This window comes from Macaca fascicularis, chromosome 6 (genome assembly GCF_037993035.2).
Source record: "Macaca fascicularis isolate 582-1 chromosome 6, T2T-MFA8v1.1".
NCBI classification, from domain to species: domain Eukaryota; kingdom Metazoa; phylum Chordata; class Mammalia; order Primates; family Cercopithecidae; genus Macaca; species Macaca fascicularis.
The window spans coordinates 64,420,325-64,439,550 of NC_088380.1; the positions used below are offsets into that span (position 1 = coordinate 64,420,325).

Here is a 19,226-nt window from a genome sequence, read left to right on the forward strand (position 1 = left end):
CTGCTGAAGCTGCACCCACAGCCTCCCCTTCCCCCAGGAAGCTGCACCCACAGCCGCCCCTTCCTCCCTCTGTCCCAGAGAGATGGGGGTTTTTATCTATAAGTCCCTGACTGGGGCTGCTGCCTTTTTTTTCAGAGATACCCTGCCCAGAGAGGAGAAATCTAAAGAGGCAGTCTGGCTACATTGCCTCTGCTGAGCTGCAGAGGGCTTCACTCAGTTGGAACTTCCCCATGGCTTTGTTTACACTATGAGGGGAAAACCGTGTACTCAAGCATCAGTAATGGCAGATGCCCCTTCCTCCACCAAGCTTGGGCGTCGCAAGTCGACTTCAGACTGCTGTGCTGGCAGCGAGAATTTCGAGCCAGTGGATCTTAGCTTGCTGGGCTCTGTGGGGTTGGGATCCGCTGAGCTAGACCACTCAGTTCCCTGGCTTCAGCGCCCTTTCCAGCGGAGGGAACAGTTCTGTCTTGCTGGCATTCCAGGTGCCACTGGGGTATGAAAAATGCTCTTGCAGCTAGCTCGGTGTCTGCTCAAATGGCCGCCCACTTTTGTGCTTGAAACCCAGGGCCCTGGTGGCATAGACACCCAAGGGAACCTCCTGGTCTGTGGGTTGCAAAGATCATGGAAAAAGCGTAGTCTGGGTCGAAGTGCACTGTTCCTCAAGGCACAGTCCCTCATGGCTTCCCTTGGCTAGGGGAGGGAGTTCCTCAACCCCTTGCACTTCCCGGGTGAGGCAATGCCCCACTCTCCTTTGGTTTGCCCTCTGTGCACTGCACCCACTGTCTAACCAGTCCCAATGAGATGAGCTGGGTACCTCAGTTGGAAATGCAGATATCACCCACCTTTTGCATTGATCTCGCTGGGAGCCACAGACTGGAGCTGTTCCTATTTGGCCACCTTGCCAGTCACCTTTTTTTTTTTTTTTTTTTGAAACAGAGTCTCATTGTCACCCAGGCTGGAGTGTAGGGGCACAAGCACAATCTCAGATCACTGCAGCCTCCACCTCCTGGGTTCAAGTGATTCTCCTGCCTCAGTCTCCTGAGTAGCTGGTATTACAGGCATGTGCCACCACACCTGGGTAATTTTTGTGTTTTTAGTAGAGACAGGGTTTCTCCATGTTGGCCAGGCTGGTCTTGAACTCCTGACCTCAGATGATCCACCTGCCTCAGTCTCCCAAAGTGCTGACATTACAGGCATGAGCCACCACACCCAGCCGAGCTGTTTGTATTTAATAGTGGTGTACATCGTTGATATGAACAAGTTCATTGTATATTATTTAAGGAAACAAAACTGTTCCAGTGAGGTGACTACAGTTGGTGCAAAAATTTTGAAAAAAAAAGTTTGGAAAGTATTTTGTCTTACATGTTAGGCACTGAAATTACAGTTATTAAATGAGAGGGAAATTTGAGATTTTTTAAAAAAGAAAATAAAGGAAATCCCCTAAGTAATGCCTTGGAAACTGATAGCTGACATAGAAAAAAAAAAAAACTGAAGCAACAATCAAGTTAAATATTCTCTTCCCCAAGGGACACAGGGCACTTTAGAGACATACTGGCTATGTTCCCATATCAGCTTTGACATTTTTATTGGGCGACCTTATTCTTCCCAGCCTCTTTTGACCTCTCTGTCAAATGAAGGGAATATTGGATTGGTGTAGAGTTGAAACGAGACAGCAGAAGGTGTGATGCAATCTTAGTGATCATTCTTCTTCCCCTGGATTCCTTCCTCTTCCATTCCCCATTTCTTTTTTTCCCTTTTTAAAAAAAATTTATTTATTATTTATTTGAGACAGAGTCTTGCTGTGTAGTCCAGACTGGAGCCCGGAAGCATGTTCACAGCTCACTGTAGCCTCAACCTCCTGGGCTCAAGTGATTCTCCCACCTCATCCTTCCGAGTAGCTGGGATTACAGGTGCATGCCATCATGCTTGGCTAATTTTTGTATTGTTTTGTAGATATGGGGTCTTGCCATGTTGCCCAGGCTGGTCTCAAATGCCTGGGCTCAAACAATTCACCCACCTCGGCCTCCCAAAGTGCTGCTATTACAGGTGTGAGCCACTGTACCTGGCCCCTCCCCCATTCCTTTCCAACCAAACTGAAACCTCCTCAAAAGGAAGAATCAAGACCTACTCTTTTGAGGTACTTGGCACAGTGGTCAGTAGAACAGCCGGTTATGGCTTGGTTGATTTTGAATTTGTCATTCTCTCTGCATGCCTCAGGTCCCTACCCTACTCCCAGGTGAATTATCTGAATAATTTTTTTCCTAAACTTCTCACCTTGCCTATTAAAAGAACAAAAACAATCGACAGCAGAACTGCCAGGAAAGAAATCCATGATATTCTTTTCTTTGAACAAGAGGGCAATTGTGATTGGTGTAGCAATTTGCGTAGTGTGACACGGAGGGGTGGAATAGGTGGTGGAAACTGTGAAGGTGAGTGCCTCCTGGTAATGGCTGTTTTCTTGCCTTTTACACACACGTAGGTTCCAGATGATTAAGGGTGATGGTAAACTCCACCTCTACTCATGTGTCTCTTTCTGTCTGTGAGTAGGAAAGGAATGACTAGGCAGTGAGTAGAATTGCAAAATTCATTCTCTTTTTCTTTTACCCACATCCTTTTAGGATGTTTGCTGGGAATAAGGGAGTATAAAAACAAGGCAAAACCCTGTGCCCACAAAATAGAGCAAAGCTAACTGTCCCCCAAAGCAAGCAAGTTTCCCATGGAGTGGCCAGTAGATGAGCCTCCCATATCCTAGGGTTTCTGGGGTACATCTGATTATTTTCCTTCTTTTCCAGTTAGACACTGTACGTCACTGCAGTTCACCTGAGAACTTTTCTCATGATTCAGCAGAGGATCAAAACAACAAAAAGGAATATATTAGTCTGAAAATTCTGCAGTAGTTAATTGTACAAAAATGAGTGGCTTACATATCTATTCAGCACTAGGCTATGCACAATTCAAGACACAAAGAAGTCTAAGATACGTATCTAACCCCCAAGAACTTTATAGTCCAGATTTTAGTTTCCAGACAAGCCTTACATGAAGTATTCCTAAGTGTAGATATTACCTTTGTTTACTAACATATATAAGATGGCACATAATATCTTCAATCTACTTTGAGAAAAAAAGTTGTCAAAAGCTCAGAAATCACTTTGTCTCTGTTTTCTCCTCTCTTGGCAGTCTGAAGTACCAGTGTTGAGTGATTTACTTACCCACTGCTCCATCATACCACTCTAAAACAATCAATGGCTCCCTATTATGTTACTCATTAGGTCTCCCTTTTGAATAAATTTTTATTTCTCTATAGAAACCATTTTGAATCATGGATGGCAGGTAAATTGTCAGGAGTGGGGGTTGGTGAGAGACTTAGGTTCCTCTAGTTGTCTCTGGTGTTGAGTTTGTTCTAAATCCATGCTTCGTATGCTTTTAAAAATATTTTACTTGGCAACATTTGCATATGTGTGCAAGCACACAAGTGCACCCATGCATGCATGTAAATGAAGCAATTTCAGAAAACGAAACTTTTATGTTCAGCACACAGTGATATTCTCTGTTCTATTTTAGTTCATCTTTAGTGCTCATTGCAACCATCTTTTGACTTTATTATCTACTCTGGGTCAGAAGCTTAGTGTTTGAAAAATGTTATCTAATGTTTACACTGAGTTTATAAATTCATTTGCTCTAATACTGTGCAGGATGTAGAGAAGATTCCAATTCATAATTCCCTTATTTAACATAAAGTAGAGATGAATTAACATGCCTAAGGTCACCCAGCTAATTTGGGGCCAAAGCCCCAACATTTCCACTGTGCCAGGTACCTTTCTCCCCGACCCGCAGCCCAGACTCACCAGCACATTGTTAGAACAAAGAGTAGGTGTATGATATAGTTTGGATATTTGTATTCTCCAAGTCTCATGTTGAAATTGATCCCCCAGTATTCAAGGTGGGGCCTGTTGGGAAGTGTTTGGGCCATGATCCTTCATGATCCACTTGGTGCTGTCCTTGCAGTAATGTATAAGTTTTCACTCTATTAGTTCATGAAGGAGCTGGTTAAGAGCATGGCATCTCCTCCCTGCCTACTTGCCACCTCCTCCCACCATGTGATATGCCAGCTCCCCTTGTTTCTGCCATGAGTTAGTTTCCTGAGGCCTCACCAGAAGCCAAGCAGCTGTAGAGCCATGCTTCCTGTGCAGCCTGAAGAACTGTCAGCCAAATAAACCTCCTTTCTTTATAAATTACCCAACATCAGGTATTCCTTTATAGCAATACAAATGGACTAATAGTATATTAGTTAGATTGTTTCAGGGGCAAATAATAGCAGGTTCAACTAAAATGGCTTAAATAATAACTAGTTATTATTTTAATAAGTTTCAAAGTAGGGCTGATTATTTCAGCAGCTCAAACACATCTTTAAAGATTCAAGTTCTGTCTAACTTCTGCTTTGCCAGTTTCAGTATGTTGTCTGTGTAGTCAGATAGTTCCTTTCATGGTCTCAAGATAATAGCCTAACCATGACATCTTTGAAAACAATTTCCAAAGCCCAGAAGAAAAAATGTTCTGTTCTGTCTTTTCTTTGTAAGAGTTGGGGATATTTTCCCAGAAGCCAACCTGTGTCTCACTGTCTACAATTGCAGCATGGCAAGCTTGTCCTAACCTAATCACTGGCAAGGGTAGAGAAATTACCATAAAAGGCTCAGAATTAGCCTACAGAACTGAGGAGAGGCTGGATCTCCCCGGAAGACTTGACTTCACAAGATCTGAACAAAATCCCACTTACATATGCCAGGAAGAAAGTGGGGGTAGAGGGTTGGTAATAATTAAGTAGGCAACTAAGTGTGTCTTTAATAACGAGTATGGATAAACATTCCCAGACGGTGAAGTGTCTGTCTCTTACCCTTTCCATACCCTTTGTTTCTAGGGAGAATGCCTGATTCCTTCAACTTCTATTCCTGTTCCATATTCTTTTTCAGCTGCCTTTGACCCCTTAACTGTCTCAACTCCTCCTTACTTAATGTCTAATCTGTTCTAGGCCAATTAATGCCCTTCCCACCCATTCTTCACCATCAACCTCATTCATTGAGGCAATTACTTGTCTTTCTCTTTTCCTGTTAAATGAATACTTGCTACATGGCAGACACTGAACTAAGCTCTGGAAAAATAATGATACATAAGGCACAGTCCCTACCTCTCATAGCCAAAGGTTGATTTTAAATACTTAATGCACTCCAATATATATACAGAAATTTGACATCTGCTGTTCTGAATGTACAGGGCGGTATTTAGCTCAGCATCCCTAGAAACAGTGTGAAGGAGGGATCAGAGTGACAGACTTTATTTGGGAAGTACAAGCCTTTGGCAGTAGGGGTGAGGAAAAAAAGGTCAAGGCAAAATGAAGCAAGTAAGGACAAAGAAATACAGGAAAGTAGGGAAGATGTTTCTATGCTGGCTACTGACTTACAAGGAGCAGCCAAGAGACACTGCAGGTCGCTTGGTAGGCGCTCCTGCTGACATGGAACTGCAGAATCATCCTGATGGGCTTCAAGGGGCAGGCTACGGCTCAGTATAGTCTTGGGAGAGAAGAAGAAATTAATTTACTGGCTCCTTCCCATCTCTAGTTTCCCAGTAGTTAAAGTTAACCCCATGGAGTGTTACCACCACTGAACTTCTGGGTTGTGTCATTTGGCTCTTTGGTGGCCCCTTGTGGTGGTAGATCCCCAGTCATCTTGGGTTGGGATGTGTGGTTTCACACAGTTACAAAAGCAGAGGGGCACTCAGCTGTGTGATTAGCAGAGTGAGCCTGAATAGGGCACCTGAAGACTGAGAAGGTGTTTGATTTCTGTTCATTACATTAATGGTCTTGCAGGGATCCTGTGGATGTAATTTCCTTCTAGTTTTTCTCTCTTTTTACAACATTTAAATCTTTAACCCATGCCTGCTTGTGATGCCATTATTGCCTGATGGTGACTCCCAGTCCCAGGTTTCCTCTGCCGGAGGGAGCTAATAGCTGGCTTCACTATTCCTTTCTTTCTTGATGGACATTGGCCAAACATGGAATACAACTGTTCCTCAGACTGCCTGTGGCCCTCACTAGGTCATCTGTTGTAACTCCTGCAGCAACAAGTATCCCTTTGATTAAATGCAATACCTTAGAAAGGTGGTTGAGATTATTAACTTGCTTCTTTAAAAAAAACAAAAATAGAAAAACATCTCCATGATGCTTTGAACAGTGTTTCTCAAACTTTAGGGAGCATACTTATCACCTGGAGTACTTGTTAAAACACAGGTTCTAGGGTCCACCCCTAGAGAGTCTTTTCCTGGAGGCTTGGTCTGGGGCTAGATAATAATCTAACAAGATCCTAGTTCACATTAATTTCAGCTCAAGGACCACATTTTGAGAAGAGTTGGTGTTAGAGGGGAAAGAATAGTCAAATATTAATATTCTTACTTAATTCCTTACTAGCAGCCAAAAAGGAATACATTGTTTAAAAATGGCACTATCTAGGCCAGGCGTGGTGTCTCACACTTGTGATCCTAGCAATTTGGGAGGCCAAGGTGGGAGGATCACCTGAGGTCAGGAGTTTGAGACCAGCCTGGCCAACATGGCGAAACCCCATGTCTACTAAAAAATTACAAAAATTAGCTGGATGTGGTGGTACATGCCTGTAATCCCAGCTACTCGGGAGGCTGAGGCAGGAGAATCACTTGAACTCAGGAAGGGGTGTGTATAAAATACTAATGGGAAAGGCTTTCCAGACAAAGGTGTATTTAAACTGGATCAAGAGGGATGAGCTGTTTTCCAGGCAGAGAGATGTAAAGGCAAGATGTCAAGGCAGCATTTAGCACAGGGGTATTTATGTGGGGCTGGAGGGAGGAGTTGGGGATGATTTAGTTTGATTAGATCCTTCAGGGCCTTATGCATTACGTTAAGCACCAGGAACCTGGTCCTGTGGGGAACAGAAGGTATTATCAACTGTCCTTGGATGCTGTGGCACAAAGGGTCCACCTTCCTTCACTTTCTCCCAGTTTTCCTCAATTTTTTTCTCTCACCTTTGCTTGTTTTCGACTTTTCCAGTCCATTCATTAGATATTTTAATCACTGATCCCAGCAATTATTTTTAGAATATAAGTTTTCAAAGATATTCTATGACTACTGCATAATTCCATGTGATACCAGACACGGCTTCGAAAAGCACAGAGGGTCGGGGTCGGGGACTGCTTCCTAAGAGTCTTCTATGGTGGACAGTTCTCTGGACTGCAGCAGCTGTCCTGAGCTTTGTTCCCCACCCATGAACCACTGACTTCTGCTGGGTAGAGATGGGTGTCAGCACCTAGCCTCTGCTTGACCCACTGTGGCAGGGTGCAGTCGCCTGGCGTTCTCTGCCACTCTCTTCCCAGATGCTGTAACTGAACAGCAGGAAACAGAAACCATCAGTGTTAGAGAGAAAATGAGCAAAGTGTGAAGAAGATGCAAGGTGAGAGACGGTTGGGTTCTCGAATTAATGCAGCCTGGTGGTAAAGCAGTGCCTTGCATGGATGGGTGCTAAGCAAGTGTTTGCCACTATGCACTTGTTCTGCTTTTTGGTTTAAAAACAAGGAGGGAAGGAAAAGCAACTCTCAGGTGATAGAGCCTTTCAGAAATATGTTTGTGTGATTCAGGTCCTGAAACCATGTCTGTTGGCTTGGGATTTGTGAGCACCTGGCAAACACCTTGCTTAAACAGCCATGATGGTGGAAGGGGCTCCAGCCTAAGCCGGATGCTGCCCGCACTCCATTCCTTTCATTGAGGAATACGTCCTGGAAGAAGTTGCGCTAAGATCTGCCTTGCCCCATGTTGTGAGTCTCTGCCAGGCAGAGGCACGCTCCCATCTCTGCTCCTTACTTTCTTGACAGCTTCTTTCATTTTCTATAATTTTTTTAGGTAGTCAGGGGCTCTTTAACTCCAAGTTTCCCACTCAATCTGGAGAATTCTGACCATATAGCAACGCTATGCAGACGTAGGGTGAGTTAACAAATGCATATGATATAATATCAGTCACCTAGCTTTGGACTGTAAAATTACTGAAATCTGTAATGAAGGATGGTCAAAGGAGATCAAAGGCAATGCAACAGTCAATTTTGGTCTTCAACAGAAATAGGATGTAGAGATAGCATTAAGAATTCTGTCAAATCTGTAGTTTGCAAGTCATTAGTCTCAGTATTTAGCCTGTGAATAATCTTAACCAAGTCAATTAACCTTCTTGGGCCTCACTTTTCATAGCTACAAAATAGAGTGAATCATAATGCCACTTGTGGACCATAACAGGGTCCTGGAATGGCAGGATGGGGGTTTGCAGCAGGGAGCAAATATGACCCTCACTTTGTAAATTTTCAAGTGCTGTATCTTGTCATTGAAACAGCTAAGTGAGAGCTGGGAATAGATGTTCAGGGATAGCATTGGAACACAGAGGTTTCAGGGAAAAATGCCTCTTTCCCTGTGTTCCCACATAGGAAGTATGGGAGGTCCTGATGACTTCCTCCTGGAGACAATTTCCTCACCTTCCCACATCTCAAAATGTTCAGTGAACATTGTTGGATCTAGATGTTGCCAACCCTGTGTGGAAGGTTAATGGACTATTATTTAATATATGCTCTTCCAATATCTTTTTTCATCTCCATATTTCAAATAATAACCGGGGTTTTTGCAGAGTGGAGAGCAGAAGCAAATGGAAGTCACAACTACCTCTAGTCTGTTTTGTTTTTATTTTTAAGCCTAATCTCATTGGAGAGCAAAAGAAGGAAGGAAGGAGAGAGAAGGAGGAGAGTGGGTTGATAATTAGGAAAAGGAGAGTACTGCTTTTTGGTAGTAATTTCAGTAGGTATGTCTTAGTCTCCTTAGACTTCTATAAGAAAATACCATAAAGCAGGTGGCTTATAAACAACACACATATACTTCTGACAGTCTAGAGGCTGGGAAGTCCAACATCAAGGTTCTGGCAGATTTGGTGTCTGGTGAGGACCTGCTTTCATTTTCACAGATGGCAACTTCTAGCTGAGTCCTCACATGGTGGCCGGGTTGAACAAGGTCCCGGGCCTCTTTTATAAGGGCACTGATCCCATTCATGAGGACTCTGCCTTCATAACCTAATTATCTCCCAAAAGGCCCCATCTCCTAATAGCATCACCTAGGGGTTAGCATTTCAACACAGACATTCAGACCACAGCAAGGTGTAATAAAACACCGGAAGGATAGGCTCTTTTGATGCACACCCTGTGTGGAAGCAGGGCCTCAAACCAGCATATATTCCTGGTACACCACGTGTGGCCAGGAAGCTAAGAGCTGAGGGACTGTAAGGAACCTCTGCTGGAACCACACAGAGGTCTGATACTCAGATTATGTTGGAAATAAGATAATTTTTATGTTGGGAGAGAGAGGAGCTGTGCCACTAATGACAGATGGAAATTCCCAATAGTGTGTGACTGGCTGGAGCCCTGAGTCCAGATTGTTTTAAAGGAAATAAAGAAAGTAGTATTTCCTGGGTGCACAAATTCAATATTTATACCCATAGCACTGAGTTTGATCTTGAGTATATGGAGCTGTCGGAGTAGCTGAGTGGGATGCAGTACCCAAATCAGAAGAATGGGAAAACCCAGGTATGATTCCACTGACACAAGGTTGTCCTCGCCTTGGAGGGTTGGTGGTACTCTCTAGCAACAGGGAATGTTTTTGGTTTTGGTTTGTTTTTTGGTGGAATGTTGCTGTTGTGGGTCCAAAGCCGTGTCCTGAGGAAAGGTTTCCAGGTCAGTGATTTTAATGTGAGTTCAGGTCCAACACCACCCAAATTAGCCTAAATCAGCAAGTATGGCAAGTCGGGAAAAGAAGGGAGTTGCTTCCTTAGTTCCATAGTCTCACTTTGGGGTCATGGCTTTGGGGAAGGGAGCTTGATTTTAAAACAGTTATTCCCAGGAAGGCACAAATTTGGCAGCTCCATTGGGCTATCAGGACTGTTGTGGCAGGAGAAATGGTGGAGAGGCTAAGCATAGATACTCTGTTTAATTACCCTTATTCTGCTGGCATGGTTTGGAGATTATCAGGGGATTAAATTTGTGCTGATTTCTTTGCTCTCATTATCATGACAAATGGATTGTTTTGTCATTTAGAAAAAAGTAGAATTTGTGAGGAATAAGCAAACAGAGTTTTTAGTTAGCAAAGAGACAGGAAACTCTAAACTCTTTATCCAGGATCTTAGTAAGCTCAAAAACAAAAAACAAACAAAGTTCTTATGGTATCAAGTTAAAAACTCTTTAATATCTCAAAATATCTTATCAGATTGAATTATATCCAGTATCAATTTGGTGGCTATATTCAACACATATTAAGAACCTACTGTGAACCAGGCATAGTTTTAAGTGCTAGTGATACATTGGTAGGCAAAGAGCTTGCTCTCACGGAGCTGTGGTCTGGTGGGAGAGACAGACAACAAAAACAGCTGCATATATAAATCTGTGAGAAATGTTATAAAGAAAATGGGGCAGGGTTATGAGAATAAAGCTACAGAATGGGGGAGCTCTCACACAGGATGGTTAGCAATGGCTCTGCGGCTCCAGGCCCTACCTACTCTCTCACTTTTCCTCAGTTTCTCCAGATGTCTCAAGCTCATTTATGCCTCAAGATCTTTGCAAATGTTTCCTGTCTGGTCCCCTTCCTCTTTCTATCAACTATTCCCCTAGTTACCTCTTAAAATCCTTCAGAACTCAGATGCAAATCACTTTCTCAAGGCCTCAAGGAAGCCTTCCCTGGCCCTCCGGAATAGATCAAGTTCAGGTTTCTGGTTATTCACCCCACTGAGCTCCTTCATTGTACTGATCATGTATATAATTATATGAGTATTGAATTGTTTAACACCTTTGTCCCCTCCAGACTGTAAGCTCCATGAAAGCAAATACGGTGTTTCATTAACTTATTGTTGAATCCTTAAAACTTCGTAGTTTGCAGAGTAGGTAACCGACAAATAATTGTCAAGTGTCTGAATAATTCTCAGTATCCCAGAAAATTCAATTAAGTATGGAAGTCCCCTTCCAAAGCTTGCTTAGAAAATACTGTGCTTAATTTTATAGGCCATCTAAGTAATTTTGGTAATTTTAATGTAGCAAAATAACTCGAGTTGGCTTCATTTGGTTATGAATATCAGTACTAACTTACGATGTCACTATTCTCCTTTGAACCACGTTCAGTATCCTAAGAAACGTGCTGATTGAACTATAAAATGAATAATCTTTTATTTGTAAAATATTGAGTCATAAATAGGCAGAATCAACCCATGCTTTTATTTTCATTGCATATAAAAATTTCATATGAAGGTATTGATGTACAGTACTATCCCCGTGGGCTGTAAGAGAGGCTAAGAAACCACTAAAAGAATCATTTGTAATTCTCACACACAATTTACCACTCTGAAAACATATCCAAAGAAATAAAAACAACTCAAATCAGTTAAGGATGTTTTTGTAATTATAGTGTCCCCTTTGTACTGTTTAAAACAAAAGTAATCAAATTTCTTTGGGCCAGGGCTGCTAAAATCTACAGTTTGTGTCAAAAAATAAAATAAAATAAAATAGGAGGCTCATTATTCCCAGAAAAAGAATCTTTCCTTTCACTGAAAAGCCACGTGATTCAAGGGCTGGGCAAGTAGTGGGAGGACATTTCCATATTATCCATTATAAATGTTTCCTGCTTTAGGGGCTGGCCATTGTACAAGGTTAAATTTTAAAATTCTAAAGCAATGAAAGTTTTGCAGACACAAATCTTAGAGGATGGTGAATGCTTTCTGCTATGTAAACTGACATCAGACACAACTTTGTGTTTAAATAGATGGGTTTACATGTATGTAAGGACATTTGGTTTATCTTAGTGGAAGAAAAATTTTAGGATTAAAAAATGGTATTTTCTCTTTAATATATTCTCTTAACATGACAGGAAGCTGATGAATAGATAACCAACACGAGTAAACTCTGGCTCCAATTTCAAATCAAGTTCATTTTCCTATGAGCTCTAGAAGCTAAAAAGACTTTTTTAAAAAGATTGTTTATAATCAATCACTGGGAAAGAATGTATTTCCCCAGTTGTGTTTCCGAGTTTAAAAAAAAAAAGGAAATACTCTAATGCAAGTAGCTGAAGTAGCTCCTGATCAACAGATGGCAAACAATCATCACACATGCAGTGCTACTCCCTGGCAAGAAGTACTTAAGAGCTTATGTCTCAAAAGGGTCTCAGAATCTTTCAGAGGTTGTCTGTGGTTTTGTAAAATCTACCTATTGGCAGAATTCTAATCAATTAAAAGCCTGGATGTAAAATGCCCAGCCCTAGCTCCACCGTTACCTTTCAAACGCAGCAAAACAGAAGAAAATATTGATTAAAGTTAAGGCACAGCCCTGGGACCAAAGACCTGCAGCTATGGTTTTTAAAATTTATATATCTTTAAGTATTTTATAGTTTTCTTGAATCTTCCATAAACAAGCTCTAAGGTGACAAGACTATATTACAGGAGAAAAGAAAAATGTACAGAGTATGTATACACACCATTCATTCTCTCACCAAGAGTTTCCAAATATATCAACACCATCCCATCATGGGATGATGTTTTAATAAGAACTGATAATTTACAATTAACATTACAGTATGTACATTGCAATAAATACATGGTTGTAAACAGACAAACAAGACTGTATTACAGGTAAGGTCATTTGGTGAGAAAAAAATGCATGGCACAAAAAATAAATAATGCATTCAAAAATTATCATAAAGCTTTCTGTAAAATCCATTTCATTCAAGTTTTTTCTTTCCTTGTCTATAATTTGTTCTATCTACATTATTGTGAATTTTAACTGATATAAAAGAAGACAAAATTAAAACAGCATTATTGTGTTCAGTAACTTGCAAGCTGAAATGCACTGGTTTTACACAAACTTGGACATATTTTTCCCCATACAGTACCCAGATATTGCATTTTCTTATGGCATTTCAGGAAATGTAAAGCCACTTGTAAAAGGATATTCTTTTTTAAAGCAGTGTGTATTTCTGAAGCACACTTTGGCGAGAGAGAAGGGCAAGGGTAAGCAGATTGTACAGTGCATTAGTCCCTGTCTCTTGGATATTGAGCCTTTTCTGCAATTTGATTGTCTGTTAGTGGGTATCTTTACAACGTGGTACCATTAAAAACCAACAAGCTGAAAAAAAAAAAGCCTCTCTTTATTAGTGCAGTTATAAACCCTTTACCCTTTCAGGTCTGGATTTAAGTGACATATTGCTGCTTTTTATTTTATTCATTATTAAAATTCTAGGCACTCTGTGGGGGAAATACTAAGTGTAGGGAGGACAGGAATGAGAATGTTTTGGAAAGAAAAAATAAATTCTAGACTCTTTGCTTTTCTTTCTAGACCTCACTCAGGGACAAATAAAATTAAAAGGAAACAAGTTCCCAAATGTTCTTGTGAAACTACTTGGTCAAATATATGTCTTTATTTGAAAGATCACCATCTGATCTTTACAGAGGAAAGAGAGTAGAAACCTTGCAATTAACTAGTTGATTCCTATTCTGCCTTATGTAAAAGATCAGAGTTATAAAGACATAATTTTTATTTCAAAGGATCTAAGCATCAGCCAGATCTCAGGGGACTGTCTTCAGCTTGAGTCATTTCCCTGGCTGATGACTTAGTTTCCAGTCCCTGGAAGGCTCCTTGAGAAGTTCCAAATAGAAATGCTTTTCAGGGTTGCAATTATTCTTAAATGTTTGATTTTCCACTTGTCAGATACCCACTTTGGCCTCTATCTCAATTCTTGAATATCAACGTGAAAAATGATTATTTGGGCTTTAAAGTCTTCATAGAGAAGGTAAAGACTTTATTACAAAGACTGACATAGGAATAAAGTCAGAATTAAATGCCCCATGATGCCAACTGCTATAATCAGGTAAACACTGGGAATTAATCTCTAAAACTGTAATACAGTTCCTGGTGCTGAAATCAGCCAAGAGTGATCTCTAATTTTTTATTTAAGCAGAATTTTTACCAATCTAATATTTTAGGTTGCATCACAGTACTAACCCTCTGATGCCAGTGGCATCATCTTCTTTCCCTCCATGTGTTTCAAGAAGTAGTTCCCCTCTGCAAGATATGCTTATAGATCGAGGATAAGTGATAAAGCAATTCCTGCATGTTATGTGGCTGTCCATTAAGGAAGAGTAGTTGCTATACTTAAAACCATTTCTCAGGTATATTCCTGATATAGTTCTTAATCCCATAGTGAAATCACTAAAACCAAAGAGGATTAGTTATTGTACTGGTGTTTGTTAATATGTTGTTAATATTCTTAAAAACTGCCTAGTTAGCTGTTTAACTTTTCTCTGTAAACCAAGAGTAAAATCTAGTCATGATATACAACCTCATGGTTGAAATGAATGTTAACCCTAACTTGACTACCTGTTTCTTTTCACTGGTGACAATGGTAGTGATATATTTGACAAGACCTCATCTAGCAAAATGGACAGAGGTTCAAACACACACTAAATTATAAAGCAACACGAGGGGAAAAACCTTTTTCTTACTATAACTGGCTGTAAAAACAATAAAAATGAGCATGAAATGTGCAGATTATTAGAAAGATATGCACTTGTGAAATGCATGTCTATTGACACAGCAAAACGTTATTAGGAGATACTAAGTAGGAAAACATCTCAAAAACACTGACCAGTTTAGCTACTGGGTATTTATATATCTCCCACTTGCTTCAGACAACACCAGCTGATGACTGAATTCGCATGAAGCTTAAGACATATTTGATATAACACACATTAAAGTATTATAGAACAATTAGTCACTTTGCACACTGAAGAAAAACACTGGTGAAGAGCAACTCTTATCTGGAAAGAGTGAAACAAAATGCAAAGTAAGTAATAAAGACTTACTTACAAAAAGGGTTTCCTGCAACATAAAGTTGTTTTTCTGTTGTTTTAAAATATGGAAGTCATTGGTATATAAAACAATGAATCACTACAAATCAGTTAATTGCTATGAACTATAAGGTGCAAGTAAAATTTGTAAATTAGATTTTTATCCAGTGTAGCACAGATTTGTACTGAAAACTTGCAAGTTACTCTTTAGAAAAAAATAACCAGTGGCAGATGAAGTTCTGAACATAGTTTTTTAAATATAATACCTCAATACATTTAATAATAAAAGTAAGCTCTACAAAAAATCTGTTTTACATATCATACAAAATGTAGAGGTCAGTGCAGCTCACTGAACCACACTATTCAGTCATGTATCAGGAAGACTTGAAATTAGAAAATTATGCAATTTCTGTGGCTCATCCTCCTCCTACTGGTAACAGATGCGTGCTATGTCCTGTTCTTGACATATTTGTTGCTTTGTCCATTAAGTTCACTCTGTGCAATGCCTTTCTTCTGAAAATATTGGAAACAAATAAAAAGAATAGAAACCCCAAGTCCAATCAACTTTTGGGCCGCCTGATGAGCCACACTCTCTTGAAAACAATTTGGAGTAGATTTTATCTGCCTTGTCAGCTCTACCAAGCTGAAATCTTGTTAAAAACGCTGTTCATGAAGATGTCCACCTTGCTCTGATGACATGGAGGTGAAAAAACTGGTTACGATATTCCTGAGCGCCGGACTGAGTAGTCAAGGTCAGTTTTGTTCAATAAACGTCCTGGCAGATGACAGTGAGGTGTGACCGTGGTTGTGGCATGTGACATGCACTTTGGAAACAATTTTTCTGCTAAAAAAAAAAAAAAAAGGCATGAAAGTTTTTGCACTGTTACGTGTCAGGAGAACGATCATCTATGACACAGGCTTCAGGCTGGCTTTCCTCTTCTTCCCCTACTGCCTCCTCTTCAACCTGTTCATCGAGGGGAATTTCAGTAGACTCTGAGTCTTGAGTACAAAGAGTCTTGGAGTCACTGCAACTAGTGTCTTCTTCCACTTGACTGCCACTGTCCTTTTCTGTGTCTGACTCACCATCTTCCTCTAAAGTTAGTTCAAACTGGAATTTCTCAGTTTGACCCTGCCGGCCCTCTTCTGGGTCATCAGGTGCAGGAGAGGGGCTCTGAGGGATTGTGCTCTGGTACCATTCACGATTGTCCTCCAAAGTGTCCAAAATGTCCTGGGCGTCAGGGTGGACGAGGTCTGCCCATGTCTCCCAGAGGGGATGAACAATATAGTCTATGAAGCCCACCTAGTTAAGAAAAAAATCCAGTATGAGTAAAGGACTTGGGACTAAGAAACAGTGGAAAAGCTTAACTAGATCATGGGCCACAAATAAAATACTGAACAGAAGACTACTAAATTTAGTTTGGTAAAATTATCACTATTTTCGACAACAGACCATACAAAGTATTGTTACTGGCTGGTCAAAATTAGCTTCTAGAACCCTTGGTTAAAGAGCATGTTCACAGCATAAAAAATTTTCCAGTTGTTGACATGGTAGGGCTTATTTTAGAATCACCAATTTGTAGGTGAATCCAGATAATTGTAATAATGCCATATGCTCTATGTATATGAATATATTAAATGAATATAGTCATAATAAACGAATATCTTCTTAGAATATCTATATGACTATATGAATGTAAGTCATAAGAATGAAAGTGTTTTGGATCATAAATACTAAGGTGAAATTGAGCTTGTCAAAAACAAAGTAATTTTAAAAATCCAGTAAAATACTATCATATGTAATACAAAGTAACCAAATGCTAAAGCGGTAGCTCTGTTATCCCTGAAAACTGTACACTTCATGCATTACCTGTGATTTTTCCACGGAAGCATTGTGCTTGTCACACATGGGGCTTATCTCCATGCCACGTTCCCTCTCTCGGTCTCCTTGGCGGAAGAACTCCTCCATTATCCGGTCCGTCCACTGGCGGTACAGTTGCAGAGGCTTTGTTGGGTTGCTCAGATCTGCACAATGCACCATATTCTGAAGAACCTAAAATAGATGGATGCATTTTCTATTCACTCCTGTTCCTTTTCAAAAAAAAAAAAATCTAGATATTCACATTGGATGACTGCGACACTTAAAAATACACATGGTGTAAGATTTATTCCAAACAGCTCAACCATGATGTGTCTATGTATGGTTCACACTTGTATTAATAGTTCCAAATTATGCCACTTCTACTGCATCTAAATAGCATAAGAGAAACTGTTTATGTGCATGGTTGACTAGATTCAGAGCTGCTTAATTGGCTGGTTCTGTGGAGTGTTAGTTTTTTAAATTAATGTAGATGCAAATGAAAAGGCCAGTAGAATTTTTACTGGTTAATTCTCAGGAATAAAAATTTGGATAAAAATCCTGCCTATAATTGCTGAAAGTATAAGGTGGGAGAAAGAAGAAATACATCTTATCAAAGCTGAACACACAGTCATGTGCATATGTGCGCGCGCGCGCGCGCGCGCACACACACACACACACACACACACACACACACACACACACACACACAGAGCAAACTCTATTAAGGCTTTACCTGAATCCTATCGGAATAATTATCAAGAAGAAGAACTCCAGAGCTTGTCACTTTCTTAGTTTCAACCATAGTCTTCAAATCAGCTAGTAGATTCATGTGTTTTGACATATCTGTTGCAAGTACCTTAAAATACAAAGGGTATATTATTGAGTACAGTTCAGAGAAAACAATTTACACATGAAAATATTATGCAGAATATGAGAATGAAAAAGGAACAAAACAACACTATGCCTTTTAATGACAGTAGAAATTCCTTACTCCTTCTTGGGGGCAGAGTCCTTTCCCCTTTGCTATCAAGTTTTCCTTAAGCCCAGATAAATGTGTGTAATATACAGAAATGCTAGGTACTGACAACCACTTTCATGGTCAAAAATGGGATGACATCTCCATGGATAAGACATCATCACACGTTTTCAAGTTTTTTCCATTCCTTGGACCAGAAAGTAGTTGCTAGACTATGATGAACTGATTCAAGGTTGCTTAAAGACTGCTTCAGAAACAAAATATTCTGGTTAATTTTCTTTTAAAAGACAGATCATTCTTGCCTTTGCATGTACAAAATTTAACAGAGTAGGTTTTTGAAAGCTAGAGATTTTCCTGTGTCTCATAATCACTGAATAAGATGCATAGAAAAAAGAGTAAAGTCATGGATGTTCTAAATGGCACTGTCTACTGATGAGAAAATGTGGAAAAAAAATCCATTTGAGCTGTGGCCCACACAATCTGCTTTTGTTAGTCATCTTTCTCTGCCTGCCACTGGACTGGAGGGGCCCAGAAAATAAATGATGAGGGTGAGCTGACATTATTCTCAAGTCCAAACTGCTAGAAGTGAAAAACCTATTACAGAACATCACAGCCAGCATCATGGGCAGCTTCTATAATATAAAGGGCCATAATATGTTTTGAAATGCAGTTCCTTTTACCTAATACTCATCTTGTTCTTATGTCTAAATTATAAACAACTTGCATCACAGTTCTCTCTCTCTCTCTCTCTTTTTTTTTTTTTTTTGCTTTTATCAGCTACTTACAATGTCAATGACCATTTTCCTTAAAGATTGTCTTTGTTTTTTGGTCAAATTCTGGAAAATGTCACAGTTTTCTTCCTGAAGCAATTTAAAGCCCACAGCCAAATGATGGTTCTCTAAGACCGAGGAATCGTTGTACATCAAGGCAAGTTCAGAATCTGAAAAACAGACAAAAGGCCAACTATCAGCAAAGCTGTTTGTGAGAAGTTTATCTGATTCTTTGAATTCTGGGTTTAGGATGTAATTTCCCCTAAACTTCTCTGCTGTCCTTATCATGTAATTTCCCCTGAACTTCTCTGCTGCCCTTATCATTACATGACAATATCCAGGAGAGAATAAATTGGATAACATAAGAGCAGGAACAACACTGGAATGAATCTTGGGGAGTGAATTCTAATGCTACTAACATGTGGCAGGCCATTTCACTCTGTAGGGCTCAGTTTCTTCTAATGCGAAAGAATTGGATCTTTAACTTCTCCTCTAGAGTTACCATGAGGTCAGTAGAATATGACATTCTTCTTAGTATCTATAACATATCCAAAGAATAAGGTTTCGTATTCCTGATAACTGTGAATTATCTATGCTGCAATATATAAAGTGAGGATCACGTGATACAGGATTGTTTGTACTCAAAGAGGGTACAAGAACAATCATATGAACAAGTTTAGATTTGCTCATTTGCTCATGTA

At 40.0% G+C, this 19,226-nt stretch overlaps 1 protein-coding gene across 10 annotated transcripts in view; it reads right to left on the reverse strand.

Moving 5' to 3' along the window:
• Positions 1-11,278: 11,278 nt before the first annotated feature.
• PDE4D (phosphodiesterase 4D) overlaps positions 11,279-19,226 on the reverse strand; it is an 807,734-nt gene continuing 799,786 nt past the window's right edge. For all 10 annotated transcript variants that reach the window (XM_005556956.4, XM_015451424.3, XM_065546289.1 and 7 more), the window contains 4 exons: positions 18,541-18,695; positions 17,513-17,635; positions 16,789-16,971; positions 11,279-16,221 (listed from right to left, as the gene is read on the reverse strand). In XM_005556956.4, the coding sequence (XP_005557013.1) occupies positions 15,805-16,221; positions 16,789-16,971; positions 17,513-17,635; positions 18,541-18,695 (878 nt within the window). In that variant the 3' untranslated portion in view covers positions 11,279-15,804. The remainder of the gene's footprint in view (positions 16,222-16,788; positions 16,972-17,512; positions 17,636-18,540; positions 18,696-19,226) is intronic.